The sequence below is a fragment of the Carassius carassius genome, chromosome 43 (genome assembly GCF_963082965.1).
Source record: "Carassius carassius chromosome 43, fCarCar2.1, whole genome shotgun sequence".
Lineage (NCBI taxonomy): Eukaryota > Metazoa > Chordata > Actinopteri > Cypriniformes > Cyprinidae > Carassius > Carassius carassius.
Window position 1 is genome coordinate 19,711,723 of NC_081797.1, and position 15,427 is coordinate 19,727,149.

The 15,427-nt window shown below is 38.1% G+C and overlaps 2 protein-coding genes across 3 annotated transcripts; one reads left to right on the plus strand and one right to left on the minus strand.

Moving 5' to 3' along the window:
* Positions 1 to 930: 930 nt before the first annotated feature.
* Positions 931 to 6,715, minus strand: LOC132125058 (interferon regulatory factor 3-like). Of its 2 annotated transcripts, none has more exons than XM_059536266.1 (9): positions 6,587 to 6,715; positions 5,584 to 5,743; positions 5,169 to 5,337; positions 5,011 to 5,090; positions 4,793 to 4,844; positions 3,333 to 3,467; positions 2,652 to 3,041; positions 1,233 to 1,348; positions 931 to 1,142 (listed from the first exon to the last, which is right to left on the minus strand). In XM_059536266.1, exons 1-9 carry the CDS (start codon positions 6,601 to 6,603, stop codon positions 996 to 998), a joined length of 1,266 nt encoding a protein of 421 aa, XP_059392249.1. In that variant the 5' UTR covers positions 6,604 to 6,715; the 3' UTR covers positions 931 to 995. The 2 variants fall into 2 exon arrangements, with proteins under 2 accessions (XP_059392249.1, XP_059392250.1); XM_059536267.1 differs by having other exon boundaries at positions 5,584 to 5,740; positions 6,587 to 6,671.
* Positions 6,716 to 13,555: 6,840 nt separating this feature from the next.
* On the plus strand, positions 13,556 to 15,162 carry LOC132124878 (achaete-scute homolog 1b-like). Its single transcript, XM_059536023.1, has one exon. The coding sequence runs from the start codon at positions 13,863 to 13,865 to the stop codon at positions 14,385 to 14,387; it is 525 nt and encodes a 174-aa protein (XP_059392006.1). The 5' UTR covers positions 13,556 to 13,862; the 3' UTR covers positions 14,388 to 15,162.
* The last annotated feature ends 265 nt before the right edge of the window (positions 15,163 to 15,427 follow it).

A 15,427-nucleotide genomic window follows, 5' to 3' on the forward strand; every position in this document is an offset into this window, starting at 1 on the left:
TTTGGCCTGTTTCCTGTGGCAAATCACATCGAGTCTATTCATTTCCAGACTTGAGAGAGATTATTCTGATCTTATCATATGAATCCAAGCAGTCACAGAATGCATAATTAGTGATGTGAGTTGAGCCATCCATATTGCTGTCTTTGTAAATAATTTTATTAAACACTTTATTTAATAAAAATAAAATAAAAAAATACTTTGGCATGTTTCTTAAGGGGGTATGTTTGCGTTACGGTCCAAAAATGGGTGAATATTGAATGATTAATATACAACAGGTAATACATACTGGAAATAATGTTTAGTTAGCAGGAATTTTTTTTGTATGTTTTTTAATGAAATGTGCTGTATAATTGTATTTTATTCACTGTCTTGAAATTTAAATACACTAGTGTGTCTGTGTGTGTATTTAAAAGTATTACATTGTATATTATTAACAAAATATTTCATATTGTATATGTTTATTACGTTTTATATGAATAACATTTTTATACATAGTCCATCTTTAGGTATTGGCTTCAGCATCATTTAATAAGATGGCGCCCATAACAAACAAACAGTAGTTTTTAAATAATAGTACAATTAATGATACCAGATATCACATTCAGAAAGCGATAGACAAGAAGCGATACAAGTGCAGCCCTTTGGGCGAAAGGTGAAAGATTCTTCACTAGAAGACAGGGTATTAAAATGAGGCTCTAGCTCTCATTAGAAAATAAAAAGACAATGTTTCAGGTCATTTGAACAATACAGTTTCAGTGAGATCGCTATTAAACTAGAGTGACCAGCAATGAATTCAGAGCAATTACAAGACTTTTGAATGCCCCACGGAAATCACCTCGGGACAATTCTCTCAGTTTGCATTGTGCTTAAGTATAACAGTAACAAAATTTAACTCTCTCTCTCTCTCTCTCTCTCTCTCTATATATATATGTGTGTGTGTGTGTGTGTGTGATAAGGAATGTAAGCTGGCTGATTTCATGTTGAAAAAAGCTGCATTAGGCTACTGAAGGAAAACCCAAAGAATTTATAAGGTCATAAAGGCTGTTGTGGGAGATCTGCAAGCTAATGTTTTCACTGTGAAGTGAGGATGCTCCATCCATTTGAGCTTTCTCATGAAATACACGGCAGATCAGAGGTACAACCTGTGGAGATGGAAAAGATATGTTACAACACTGAAGCACAAACACAACAACAACTCAAAATGTGTTTCTGGTTTTGTTTTTGATATTTACTTTGACAGTAATAAGTTTCTTCTCCAGGGGTCTTCCATCTGGAAGCTTCTCTCCGAAGCACAGGTAGATGGTGTAATCCGGAGATCCCCGTCTGTTCTCTCTAAAATCTATCAGATCTGAAAAAAATATATATCTGAATCAGAATTATATGAAACATGAATTACATTACAGCTTGGGTTGTTCTGGGTTATTTTTAACTGAATGTTAGGATAGCATTTATAACATGCCTTCCATTACAACAGAAAAGTTTATAAAAAAAAAGGAAAAACATTTGCACTTACAGTAGAACTCAATCAGTAAAGTGTCCACAAGGCTTTAAAAGCATGAAGCTTTTGAAGCTTGTTAAACATTTGGTAAACAATTCTGTCACTTTCTGTAAACTAATTAAATTCATGGAAATAAATTAATTCTCACCCCCACAAAACAACTATGGTAACAGGGTTGAAGGCTAAGCACTCAATACTGCAATTTGTGAGAAGAGTGAAAAATTGAAATGGGATAAATGTGTGTGTGTGTGTATTTTTAACTTGTCTTCCAGCCATGCTAGGGTGGAACAATCATGGTAACAGGGTTGAAAATGTAAGTTTTTTTTTCTTTTAATTTATCAGTGAAAGGAGTGACAATAAATTTACATTTATATATTATACATTTATTTTATATAAGGAATATGTTTAATAATTGTAAACTAACAGGGTTGCATACAAGTTTTTTTCCCACATAAATTAATTTTTCCACTCATTAGATTTTAGCTACTTTGGGACCAAAGTCTGGTTTTGTGGTTCGTGATAAACGTTATAAACATCCATATATTAAAGAAAAATATGTATTTTTCCTCAAAATATCTAGGATAACAGTGTGGAAGGCTAATTAGTCAATTCTGCAATCTGAAAAGGTTTGGGGGTAGAACAGAATGACATTTGTTTACTTGTCTTCTTTCTATGCTGTAGAAAGGGCCCAATGATATCACCTCCTAAATATCACAATTTTAACAAATATTCTGTTTTTGTAATGGGGAACAATCATGGTAACAGGGTTGAAAATGCTTTTTTCTTGACAAATTGACAGTGAAAGGCATTGTTTAACAGTTATTCTAAATGACTGTATCATACATTCTATATTTTATAATATAAAATTAATTTCAAAATAATGCCAAATTGAGTAACAGGGTAGCTTACAGTGCTTTCCCATGAATAAATCTGCCACTCAGAAGGTGTACGCTAGTTTGGGACCAAATGCTTTTTTAATTAGTGATTTATGTATTTTCCATAAATTAATTTACTATGGTAACAGGGTTGAAAGATGCTGCAATTTATGAAAATTTGAAGAAAACAATGTTGTTTTTTACTGGCTTTGCATGGTTGTTGAGAAGTGCCTAATGATGTCACTTGTTGAAAATGATACTTTTCTCATCATTCATACCTCTTAAGTACTGATCAAAGCTGAGTAGAAGCTCTCTGGTGTTCTGATGCAGTTTTCTGGGCTCTGGGTTCTGGATCTCAGACGGGTCACTTGTGCTGACAAAGACATTACACTGGTCCTGACGGAAGCCGAAGATGCCACATTGGTTTACCTCCAGCTGCAGGCCTCTCTGAATGCTGTCCAGGATGCGGTTAGTTAACTGGATCTGTCTTTGATCGATCAGACCCTCAGTGGATGGGAAGCAGATTGGCTCTCCTCTCAGCTCAGATGGGTTGCACTGGTAGTGAAAATTAATGAGTGGCGAAGACAGGCGAGTTTTAAAAACTTCTGTTCTTCTGTAGTTGATCGAGATCTCCAGGTCCCAGAGAGCTGTAAGGTTACTTTGCTGCACTAGAAGTAACATTATAGGCCATAGTTTTAGAAATCATTCAAAGTTTAAAAGATAGGCACAGTCCACGTTACAACTATAAAAGGTAACAGCACAGAGGAACAATACCGTTGGAATCACTTTTCACAGCTTTTCCAGCTGATGAACAATATAAACACTGACAGTCAAATGTGTAGCCTTTTAAAGTACTGGAAGCAATTTGATAGCATGCGCTACGCACTCTGGAAAGCTTCATTGTGTCTGCGCTATTTCGCTTCCATAAGTTATGACTGAAAAAACAACTAACAAGTTACCTGTAGTGTAGAGTTGTGGGTCTGGGAGAGGGGTGTTATTCTGAAAGGGCTGAACATCTGAGTAGGGAGTCTCAAAGTAGTTGCTTGAGGTGGTCGGAATGATTTGTTGGGAAGTGGTTTCCCATGGTTGGGTTTCTAAAAATAGAAATGATGTTGTATTTTGGTATATTCCGAATATGCCAAAACATGAGCCAATCCATCTATCTCTCTTTCTGCTGTCAAACAAAACTTGTTAATATAATGTTGTGTAATTTGAGTGGTGTTTGCATGTGCAGAGTGTTATGGTGTTGCTAAAGTTTTCTGGTTGGTTTTTAGAGTACTGCCATATGGGTACTTTGGTTCCTTTGATGATTTGAAAGGTGTGGTCACTTAAAAAAAAAAAAAGCAAAAAAGGTTTGTTGTCAATGCATGAAGCACCATTCACAAAAAAATACACTTTTAAAGCAAGCAGCTTTTTGTTGGTCAACGAATCCACGTGAACTTCAACACAAGTGACCGCACAGATTCTTAATGAGAAAAAAGGGTTTGCCCTGCAATTGTGTAAAAAATATTAGCACTATTACAAAAAAGTGATATCATTTTAAAATGTATTCTAAATTTTAAACAATAGTAGAGGTGACACCACAACTATAACAATATTGTCACTGAGAAACGGTATTATTGCAATAACTTAATGTTTTTTTTTCAGCTAATGACGCTAGACATTTTTTTGAAAATTCCAGATGTGTGTGGATTCATAGCGAAATCACTGGATTTCAACCATGAAAAAATGTAATATTACGATAACGAAATGGTTTTAAAAGTTATTCTTAATGTAAAAGAATAGTAGGTGACACCACAACCATAAAAATACCGTCCGTCACAGAGAACCGATATTATTGGAATATTTTTCAGAACAAGTTTTTTTTTCAGCTGATGAAGCTTAGGAATTCTTTCACCTTTGCGTAAAATTTTTGATTGTGGGGATTGAGTGATGCAAATATTTTAAATGGTGTTACTATAATAATACATATTTAAGTTCTGTTTTTTATTTTTTTTTAAATCCGAAATTCTCAATTGTGTGGATTTCTACTTTAATTGATTGTACGGATTCCAAAATGACTGGATTTCCCCACCCAAATTTTTTTAAGTATTAATACTATAATGATAAAGATATAATAAAGTTATAGTCTTATAAATCAATAAAAAAAATCTTTTTACAATTTTAAATGTAAAAGAATAGTTAAGGTGACACCACAACTATACAAATATCGTCACAAATGTATTATATTATTGAAATATTATTTATGTTTTTAGCTGACGATGCGTAGGATAGTGCAGATTCTTAGTGAAACGACTGGATTTAACCTACGAAAATTCACAGGGCTACAATAAATGTGACCACACCTTAAGATGTTAGTTGCAAAACCATGGTTTGTTTGAAACGCTAACCCTTAATATAGCCATCATAGTAATTTTACCTGCGTGTTGATGATTTAGATCCATTGTCTCCACCTGGCTGAGCAATTCTTGCTGCATTAGACATAATATATAGATTTATTATATTTAAAAAAAAAAACATTTTTGTATTATTTTAATATTATAACAACATTTAAAAATATTTCCATATTTTACAAAAATTATAATTCATTATATACATATGATCATGTCAACAGCCAATCATAAATCTTGGCCTTACCTCAATTTCATCAGACACACTGTAGAGATGATGAATGAATGGAAGTTGATCTGGCTCTACACTCTGAATCTCTTGGTGATCTGAAGAACAAGATTAGATTTGGGTTTCTAATCAACTCATTTTCCCATGACAAGTGCAGATTGAGCAGTTTAACTCACTTTGAGGACGGATGATGCGATAGACCTTGTGTTGGTCGACCGGATCTTTGGAGTGATCCTCTAAGATCTCAAATTTTTTTAGACTAGAAAGCGCACAGCGGAAATTTGTCTTCCATTTCGCTTTGTCGTTAGGGTGCTCTTTGATCTTCCCACTGACCACAGCCCATGCCTGTAAAAACACCAAAATTGCAACAAAGCCCATGAATATTTTAAGTCAGTATAATTAAAATGCATTGATGCATCAGGTGTGAATGGCATGCAACATCAAACATTAAGGTCAAAAGGGGCGGGGTTCTACTCAATAGGCACTCCTTTTGGGAATCCCGCCCTCTTTGGAGATCTCTTCCAGCTTTACCGGCATGAATCATTGATACAGAAGTGAAACCATGCCAAAGGTGATTATGACGCAAGTTACCTTAAATATTTTAACATCGTCGTCCCCAAGGTCTCTTCGTGAGTTGTGTTTCCAGGGGATCCGAAATATGTCATTGCCTATCATGCACAATCCCTCATATTTCCCACTTTCCACCTGCGCTATGAGCCATGGGCCAAACTGAGGTTTGACAATTGCACTTCTTGAGAAAAAAACAAAACAATGGGTTTCAAATAGAGCCATAGCTTAGACAGAAAGCAACTTAATGACGTCATCATATGCTGTTATTATGCACTAGAAAAAGAAAGTGAGAAAGTGAAAGAGAAAGTGAAGTGACATTCAGCCAAGTATGGTGACCCATACTCAGAATTTGTGCTCTGCATTTAACCCATCCGAAGTGCACACACACAGAGCAGTGAACACACACACACACTGTGAGCACACACCCGGAGCAGTGGGCAGCCATTTATGCTGCGGCACCCGGGGAGCAGTTGGGGGTTCGATGCCTTGCTCAAGGGCACCTAAGTCGTGGTATTGAAGGTGGAGAGAGAACTGTACATGCAGTCCCCCCAACCTCAATTCCTGCCAGCCCGGGACTCGAACTCACAACCTTTCGATTGGGAGTCCGACTCTCTAACCATTAGGCCACGACTTTCCCATCCTATACATTTTACATTCATGACGTTTTTTAAGATATACAAGTTTTTTTAAAATATATATATATATATATAGGCCTATATATTAAATTGCCTCATATGTAGCACCACAATTGAATCTAAAAACCTAGTGAGCTATATGCATAGTAGTGCATTATAAGCAGGACTTCCAAATTAACTCTGTATTATTAATTAACTATGTACACATGCAGCAAACGGACGTTTATGCTTTGTTTGTTTTTTAGTGACCCTGCACGACGCGTTTTTATTGCGGCGCGTCAGGTTCAAACTCTACTTCTTGCGCCTCGCCCAGCGTCTTGTGAAAACGCGTCTTGGTTTTTAGACACAGCCTATATTTTATAATAATGACAATAATGTAATCATCTTACCCCTGCATCGCTGCCATGATTTCAGGTCCTGAAGCTGTTCCACTGCTTGGTAGTTTCCAGCGGTTTGGTGTTTCTCTTGTGTTTTATACACACTGAGGCGTCACAGATGCGTCACACAGTAGGAGGCGTGTTTCATCATGTTCAGTGAATTCCGAGAGTAAGCGAGTATACGAAAATAAAAGTGACATATTCCATTAATTCGTCTTCTTGCATCATCGCATCCGGTTTAAGGTAAAGTCTGGTGATGCAAAATCTTTTAAAATAATAGTCTACTGTCCTTAAAATACATTTATTGCGCAAATCAGAATGATTTTTGAAGGATAGCGTGACACTGGAGTAATGATGCTGACAATTCAGCTTTACATCGCAGGAATAAATCACATTGTAAAATATACTATTTAAATCATACTATTTCATAATAGGCTATTGCTGTGAAAATTTACCCAATTTAAAAAACACTCCACAGCATTAATAGCCTAATAAGAGTTCTGCAAATGTGAAAGTAAAAAAAAGAAGAAGAAGAAAGTTAAAAAAATTAAATCATAGACAGTTAAGACCGTGTTTATATAGCCATTTAACATTCAAAACAATTTTTTTGTTACAGGTCCATCCCAGCTAACACAATTAGCCTACATGACTCTTGCATCGTGTGTCAGCTGGGAAGTTTATTGTGATCGTAATATCTTATCAAAAGGTTTAGGGCATACGTCAGCTGTTGTGCACATTGTACCATAAAGGTAAAGAGGAAAGCCCTTGAACTACATAGCCTACAGCATGTGTTGTATAATCAGGGTACTACTATAAAGGTGCGTTCACATTTACAGTTGTTTGACGAAATCCAGTCATTCAGAGAGAAAAGGGCGCGAAAACCTTTCCCACGCAGATTTCGCGTATTCATCGCAGTAAACAACAGAAATCTGCTTTTTTTTAAAAGTGTGAAATGTGCTTCATCACAATGTTTACAGTTGACAGTGGAAGTGTTTTTGCACGGTAAGTTTCGCTAAAATGACCGCACCTTAACACTACTAATAGAATGGAATTACTTTAGTTATGACTTAAGTTATGACTTATGTGTAATCATGAGCTGTAAATCCGTTGAACCACAGTGATTTACCTCAAGGCATGCACACTAATATGCTTTAAGCCTTGACTCATGTTAGTTTTACTCTGCTTAGTTTTCTTCTTCTTCTTCTTCCAAGTAGGCAATTAAACCTACTCAATTTAGACTGTACTGTTAAAAATAATAGTTGGCTTAATTTCAATTAAATCGTTATGTTCACTCTGTTTGGGGCCTATTTCACCACAAAACCAACGTGGCTCAAAACACTCCATTTGGACCCCACTGGCTTTAACTGTATTAAGAAAAAGACAACAATTGTTTTTGCATTCTACTGAAGGTCATAAAGATTTGGATGCATGTCATGATAATGAATACATTATATTTTTATTTTATTTTTTTGGGGGGGGGGGGGGGGGGGCTATGCTGTTACACAGAGACAGGCGCTATATGTTAGTGATTGTAAATGCTTAGTAAAAAATAAGTTAAAGTGTAATCAAGTCTATACTCATTCAGTATACATCTAAATACAAATTTCAGCTTTATTTTATAGCAACACTATGATTAAATTGGAATCATGACACATTGTGGTTATGAGACCGCAGTTTCAGTGATATCAGTTTTTTTTGAACAGGTGTTTGAGTTTCTGCCCTCAATCTGTCCTTTATTTCTCACGACAGCTGTAAGAGAGGAACCTGAGGGAACGGTGACAGTGCTGTTATAAATATTACACGTTCACTGCACTTTTCCCCTGAAGCTCGAGGAGCATGTGTCTGTTATTAGGGGTGGAAAAAGGAAGTGAATCTGAGGGTAACTGGAGCACTTCTCTCTGCAAACTCCTCGGAAGAGCCTTCCTCCGCCGTGAGGTTGTTCCCCAATACCAAAGTCTCTTGACTCGATTCCGCTGACACGGGCCCTTGCCTAAAATCGAGCAATAATGTGTGTTTTCATTTCCCTTTTTTACGATTTCATGAAAAACTGAGAAAGTTTAAGACACCTGTGGCTGCATGGAAATAAAAACCCACAGTAGGCCTATTCAGCACACCATTACTGGAATGACATCTGGACAAAACTACAGCCAAACTATCCCAAAACTACACTACTAGTCCTGTGAATTACCATTTTAACGGATTAAAATGTGTCGTATGATGTCAGCGCTGCATAAAACGAATGTGGGCTGTAGTTAGAGGTGCATCTCAGTAAATTAGAATGTTGTGGAAAAGTTCATTTATTTCAGTAATTCAGCTCAAATTGTGAAACTCGTGTATTAAATAAACTCAATGCACACAGACTGAGTTTAAGTCTTTGGTTCTTTTAATTGTGATAATTTTGGCTCACATTTAACAAAAACCCACCAATTCACTATCTCAACAAATTAGAATATGGTGACATGCCAATCAGCTAATCAACTCAAAACACCTGCAGAAGTTTCCTGAGCCTTCAAAATGGTCTCTCAGTCTGGTTCACTAGGCTACACAATCATGGGCAAGACTGCTGATCTGACAGTTGTCCAGAAGACAATCATTGACTCCCTTCACAAGGAGCCACAAATATTAATTGCCAAGGAAGCTGGCTGTTCACAGAGTGCTGTATCCAAGCATGTTAACAGAAAGTTGAGTGGAAGGAAAAAGTTTGGAAGAAAAAGATGCACAACAAGCTGAGAGAACAACAGCCTTATGAGGATTGTCAAGCAAAATTGATTCAAGAATTTAAGTGAACTTCAGAAGGAATGGAATGAGGCTGGGGTCAGGGCATTAAGAGCCACCTCACAAAGACGTGTCAAGGAATTTGCTGAACCACAGACAACGTCAGAGGCATCTTACCTGGGCTTAAGAGAAGAAGAACAGTGGTCTATAGTCCTCTTTTGAGATGAGAGAAAGTTTTGTATTTCATCTGGAAACCAAGGTCCTAAAGTCTGGAGGACTCGTAGCCCAAGTTGCTTGAAGGCCAGTGTTAAGTTTCCACAGTCTGTGATGATTTGGGGTGCAATGTCATCTGCTGGTGTTGGTCCATTGTGTTTTTTGAAAACCAAAGTCACTGCCCCCGTTTACCAAGAAATTTTGGAGCACTTCATGCTTCCTTCTGCTGACCAGCTTTTTGAAGATGACGATTTCATTTTACAGCAGGATTTGGCACCTGCCCACATTGCCAAAAGCACCAAAAGTTGGTTAAATGACCATGGTTTTGGTGTGCTTGACTGGCCAGTAAACTCACCAGATAATCTTTGGCATATTGTCAAGAGGAAAAGGAGAATCAAGAGACCAAAAAATGCAGATGAGCCGAAGGCAACTGTCAAAGAAACCTGGGCTTCCATACCACCTCAGCAGTGCCACAAACTGATCACCTCCATGCCACGCTGAATTGAGGCAGTAATTAAAGCAAAAGGAGTCTCTACCAAATATTGAGTACATTGACAGAAGGCCAACAATACACAAAAAATGTTTTTTTTCTTTTTGGTTTTATGAAGTATTCTAATTGGTTGAGATATTGAATTGGTGGGTTTTTTGTTAAATGTGATCCAAAATCATCACAATTAAAAGACCCAAAGACTTAAACCACTTCAGTCTGTGTGCATTGAGTTCATTTAATAGACAAGTTTCACAATTTTAGTTGAATTACTGAAATTAATGTTAACTTTTCCGCAACATTCTAGTTTATTGAGATGCAGCTGTTTTTGTTGAATCATTGAAGAGTTAGTAATGATCAGTGGTTGCTGCCCTCTACTGGAGATTAAACCACTCTACACAATAACAGCTTTAACGCTTCAAGCACTTATATATCAAGTAACCATGTAGTAAACTTAAAAAAGCATTTCATCTTTTATAACATAGGATTTTGACCAAATACATTCAAAATTGATTTTTTTTCTATTTTGCTTAGATTACAGGTCCTTCTCAAAAAATTAGCATATTGTGATAAAGTTCATTATTTTCCATAATGTAATGATAAAAATTAAACTTTCATATATTTTAGATTCATTGCACACCAACTGAAATATTTCAGGTCTTTTATTGTTTTAATACTGATGATTTTGGCATACAGCTCGTGAAAACCCAAAACTCCTATCTAAAAAAATTAGCATATTTCATCCGACCAATAAAAGAAAAGTGTTTTTAATACAAAAAAAAGTCAACCTTCAAATAATTATGTTCAGTTATGCACTCAATACTTGGTCGGGAATCCTTTTGCAGAAATGACTGCTTCAATGCGGCGTGGCATGGAGGCAATCAGCCTGTGGCACTGCTGAGGTGTTATGGGCCTTAAGCTCATCCAGAGTGTTGGGTCTTGCATCTCTCAACTTTCTCTTCACAATATCCCACAGATTCTCTATGGGGTTCCGGTCAGGAGAGTTGGCAGGCCAATTGAGCACAGTAATACCGTGGTCAGTAAACCATTTACCAGTGGTTTTGGCACTGTGAGCAGGTGCCAGGTCGTGCTGAAAAATGAAATCTTCATCTCCATAAAGCTTTTCAGCAGATGGAAGCATGAAGTGCTCCAAAATCTCCTGATAGCTAGCTGCATTGACCCTGCCCTTGATAAAACACAGTGGACCAACACCAGCAGCTGACATGGCACCCCAGACCATCACTGACTGTGGGTACTTGACACTGGACTTCAGGCATTTTGGCATTTCCTTCTCCCCAGTCTTACTACAGACTCTGGCACCTTGATTTCCGAATGACATGCAAAATTTGCTTTCATCCGAAAAAAGTACTTTGGACCACTGAGCAACAGTCCAGTGCCGCTGTTTCTGGTTCAAAAGTGGCTTGACCTGGGGAATGCGGCACCTGTAGCCCATTTCCTGCACACGCCTGTGCACGGTGGCTCTGGATGTTTCTACTCCAGACTCAGTCCACTGCTTCCGCAGGTCCCCCAAGGTCTGGAATCGGTCCTTCTCCACAATCTTCCTCAGGGTCCGGTCACCTCTTCTCATTGTGCAGCGTTTTTTGCCACACTTTTTCCTTCCCATAGACTTCCCACTGAGGTGCATTGATACAGCACTCTGGGAACAGCCTATTCGTTCAGAAATTTCTTTCTGTGTCTTACCCTCTCGCTTGAGGGTGTCAATGATGGCCTTCTGGACAGCAGTCAGGTCGGCAGTCTTACCCATGATTGCGGTTTTGAGGAATGAACCAGGCTGGGAGTTTTTAAAAGCCTCAGGAATCTTTTGCAGGTGTTTAGAGTTAATTAGTTGATTCAGATGATTAGGTTAATAGCTTGTTTAGAGAACCTTTTCATGATATGCTAATTTTTTGAGATAGGAGTTTTGGGTTTTCATGAGCTGTATGCCAAAATCATCAGTATTAAAACAATAAAAGACCTGAAATATTTCAGTTGGTGTGCAATGAATCTAAAATATATGAAAGTTTAATTTTTATCATTACATTATGGAAAATAATGAAATTTATCATAATATGCTAATTTTTTGAGAAGGACCTGTATATATATATATATATATATATATATATATATATATATATATATATATATTAAAGTAACTATAAATGAGCATGCACATATCTTTCAGATAAATTCCGTATGGAGCATACCCCGGTCTGCGCAGTTTTCGTCTTTTTTCCTCTTTCCTGTTTGCATCTCTGAATAAATAAACATCAAATTAAACTCTGTAAACATTGTGTTGTCCATTGTTAGTTTATCTAATTCATTAACAAGCCGATCCTTATGATAATGTGTTAGCGATTTCTTTGTTGATGAAGTACCAGGAGCAAAAGGCCTTTCTAAAGAGACTTTAAAAAATGTTTTGGAAAGTATAGTGCCACTCTTCACCCCTAGAGGGAGCAGGATTCCGCCAATACACCTGTTCTTATAGTTCTACTGCTCCAGCTATTATGAAGCAATAAATACAGCTAGACAGTCAAACTAAACAACAGACTGTCTTGATTTGTTTTGACTGAATATGTACTCTGTTCACTTTCAGTGAGTTTGTATTTAACAAAAATATAAAATATAGCGAGACCTGGGCTAAATAAATAGATAAAATATTCAGAGGTGGCTTTTTATTTATAGTGACACACTAATTGCAGGGCAGCTGGCTGCGTCTTTCCGAAGCGTTCAGTTGTGATTAGAGCAAATGGCCGTTTGTAAGTCACAAACAAAGATTTCATCACGTGACTTTTATTTTATCTTTTAAATAAGCGAAACACAGACCGCGCTGATTTTTAAAATAATAATAAGATTTTTTTTTTATTATGTAAAATTAATAAGAAATATTAGTAGGCTAATACTTTAGTATCCTATAGCGACCGATTCTCACGATTAATAAGTTGCTTATTGCTAACTCACTAATCAATTGTAAGCAAAATAGTGAACTCATCAGGCTTTCTCGCTCCTCTTAGCTCGTGCAGCTGCAATCATCAGGTTTAGTCCAGTTTGACTACTGATGCCATATTCATGCATTTTCTTCCATATTTTTAATATAATAAAGTCAGCAACAGCATTCATTAGACTTTTGGATTACACTTTATTTTAAGATGTCTTGGTTACAGTGTAATTATACATTTAAGTAGGCTACTGCTAAATATTAACTACTTAGGGTTAGCACTAGGTTTAGGGTTACTTGCATGTAATTATGCATATAATGTCGGCTATTGTTTTTATAATAGTAAGTGCAAGGTGTAAAAAGGACACCTTAAAATGAAGTGTTACCGACTTTTGGATGCCACGGTATTAGCAGTAATCAGTCCATGCTTATCACATGCATTTAATACATGTCTTATATCACATTTCTGTACGTTGGTATTTTTGTTAGCCCAAAAGAGAACAAATCTAAACCGAACCCCCTTTAAAGACTCATTGTTATTTTCAAAAGCATCTATAAAGCCATTCGCCTTTTATTTCGCACATTTTGTGGTTTCTCATTCAGTTTAAATCCACCAATGGGCTTTGAGGCTGCGGATATTGGGATGTAAATGAGCACACCGCGCGTGCTGGCGCAGTGAAAGCGTCCGATTGTTTATTGAGCTCGCGGAGCCACGCGCCCGGCTCGCGGAGCGTCACCCGGCGGGCGGAGTCCCGCGCGAGAAGCGTGCGTCTTCAGAGGGGGTGGGGTGTCCGACGCGTGTTGAAAAAGCCGAGAGCTGCCAAAGTTTGTAGCAGAAGCGAGGGACCACAACACCACCAAAGGGCGCGAGAGTCGTGCGTCGCTAGTTTTGTGACACTGACACTGGATTTGTCGTGCGAGAAGATTTGCCAAAAACCATGGATGCTGCGCAAAGTGCATGCGACGCGTCCGTCATCCTGCAAGACTGCGCGCAAACCAAGTCGAAGGTGCTGAAGAGACAGCGCTCGCGCTCGCCGGAGCTGTTGCGCTGCAAGCGGAGGCTCGCGTTTAACGGGCTGGGATACAGCATCCCGCAGCAGCAGCCCGTCGCGGTGGCGCGACGCAACGAGCGCGAGAGGAACCGCGTCAAACAGGTCAATATGGGATTCCAGACGCTGCGCCAGCACGTACCGAACGGCGCGGCCAATAAGAAGATGAGCAAAGTGGAGACGCTCCGCTCCGCGGTGGAGTACATCCGCGCGTTGCAGCATCTGTTGGACGAGCACGACGCGATTTCTGCCGCGTTCCAGTGCGGCGTTCCGTCACCGACGCTCTCCAACGCGTACTCGGCCGATCCCGAGTCGCCACACTCCTCGTATTCATCCGATGAAGGGAGTTACGAGCACCTGAGCTCCGAAGACCAAGAGCTGCTGGACTTCACAACCTGGTTTGATCGCTACTGATGAGATCTTACGATCCTCACCCAAACGCTCTTTCACGTGACTGCTGGGAAACCCAGATTATGGAAGTGGTTGCTGGTTTATTGCTGGTTTGTTACTGGTCCGAGATGATCTAGAAACCAGCTACTGTGTTCCAAACAAACCTGGACTCATGTAAACTTCACAGATTCAGCTGTTGACTCGCAGGCAGCAGTCTGGGACGCTGTGGCTTAGTGGTTAAGCTTGAAAAGGTTGTAGGTTCGAGCCCCAGTGGGGCTGATGAGCTTTACAATTGCAAAACAAGTCTGACTGGATGAATACATTTCATAAGTGCAATTCTGGGCATGATATGTTGACACAACTGATGCTGTTTAGATGAGACCAACTTCCCTAAGAATTTAATGGGAATATTGATTATTATTACCTACAACCAACTACCAGGTCTGCTTAAGGACCTACGTTGAAATTTGTACAATAAATGTTTGTATTGTTAAAGATGAAGATATATTTTTTTAAGTGGAGCACAACAGCCTCTTTGTGATGATGAACGCTGTTAGATTGTTTGTAATGATAATAATAACTGTTCCGTTTAGATCAAAGTTGTTTTTAACACTGGAGAAGAGTTGATCTGTCGATCTGTATTTATCAAAATTGTATTGTAGATGTAGTTCTTCCTGTGAAACCATACATGGTGGACTTTTTCAATGCACTTGTCCATTTTTAGTAGTGTACATAGATGATTTTAACAAATATATTTTGTCCAAATGTTTTATAAATAAATCTGTTCTATTTATATGTACGTCAGTGTTTCTGGTTGATTTTCAAACTCATTCAAACTAAAAATAAAGGTTCTTCAATGGCATCGATGGATCCATTAAGGACCTTCAACATCCATAGAACCTTCTAAAAGTGGAAAACTGTTCCCTGGAAGGTTCTTTTTGAAACCAAAAAATGTTCTTCTATGGCTTTGCTGCAAGAAAACCCTTCTTTATTTTTAAGAGTTAGGTGATTAAATGTCCCTGTGGTTGTGGAAGAACCACAAAACGCCCCTTTTGTCTCTTTAC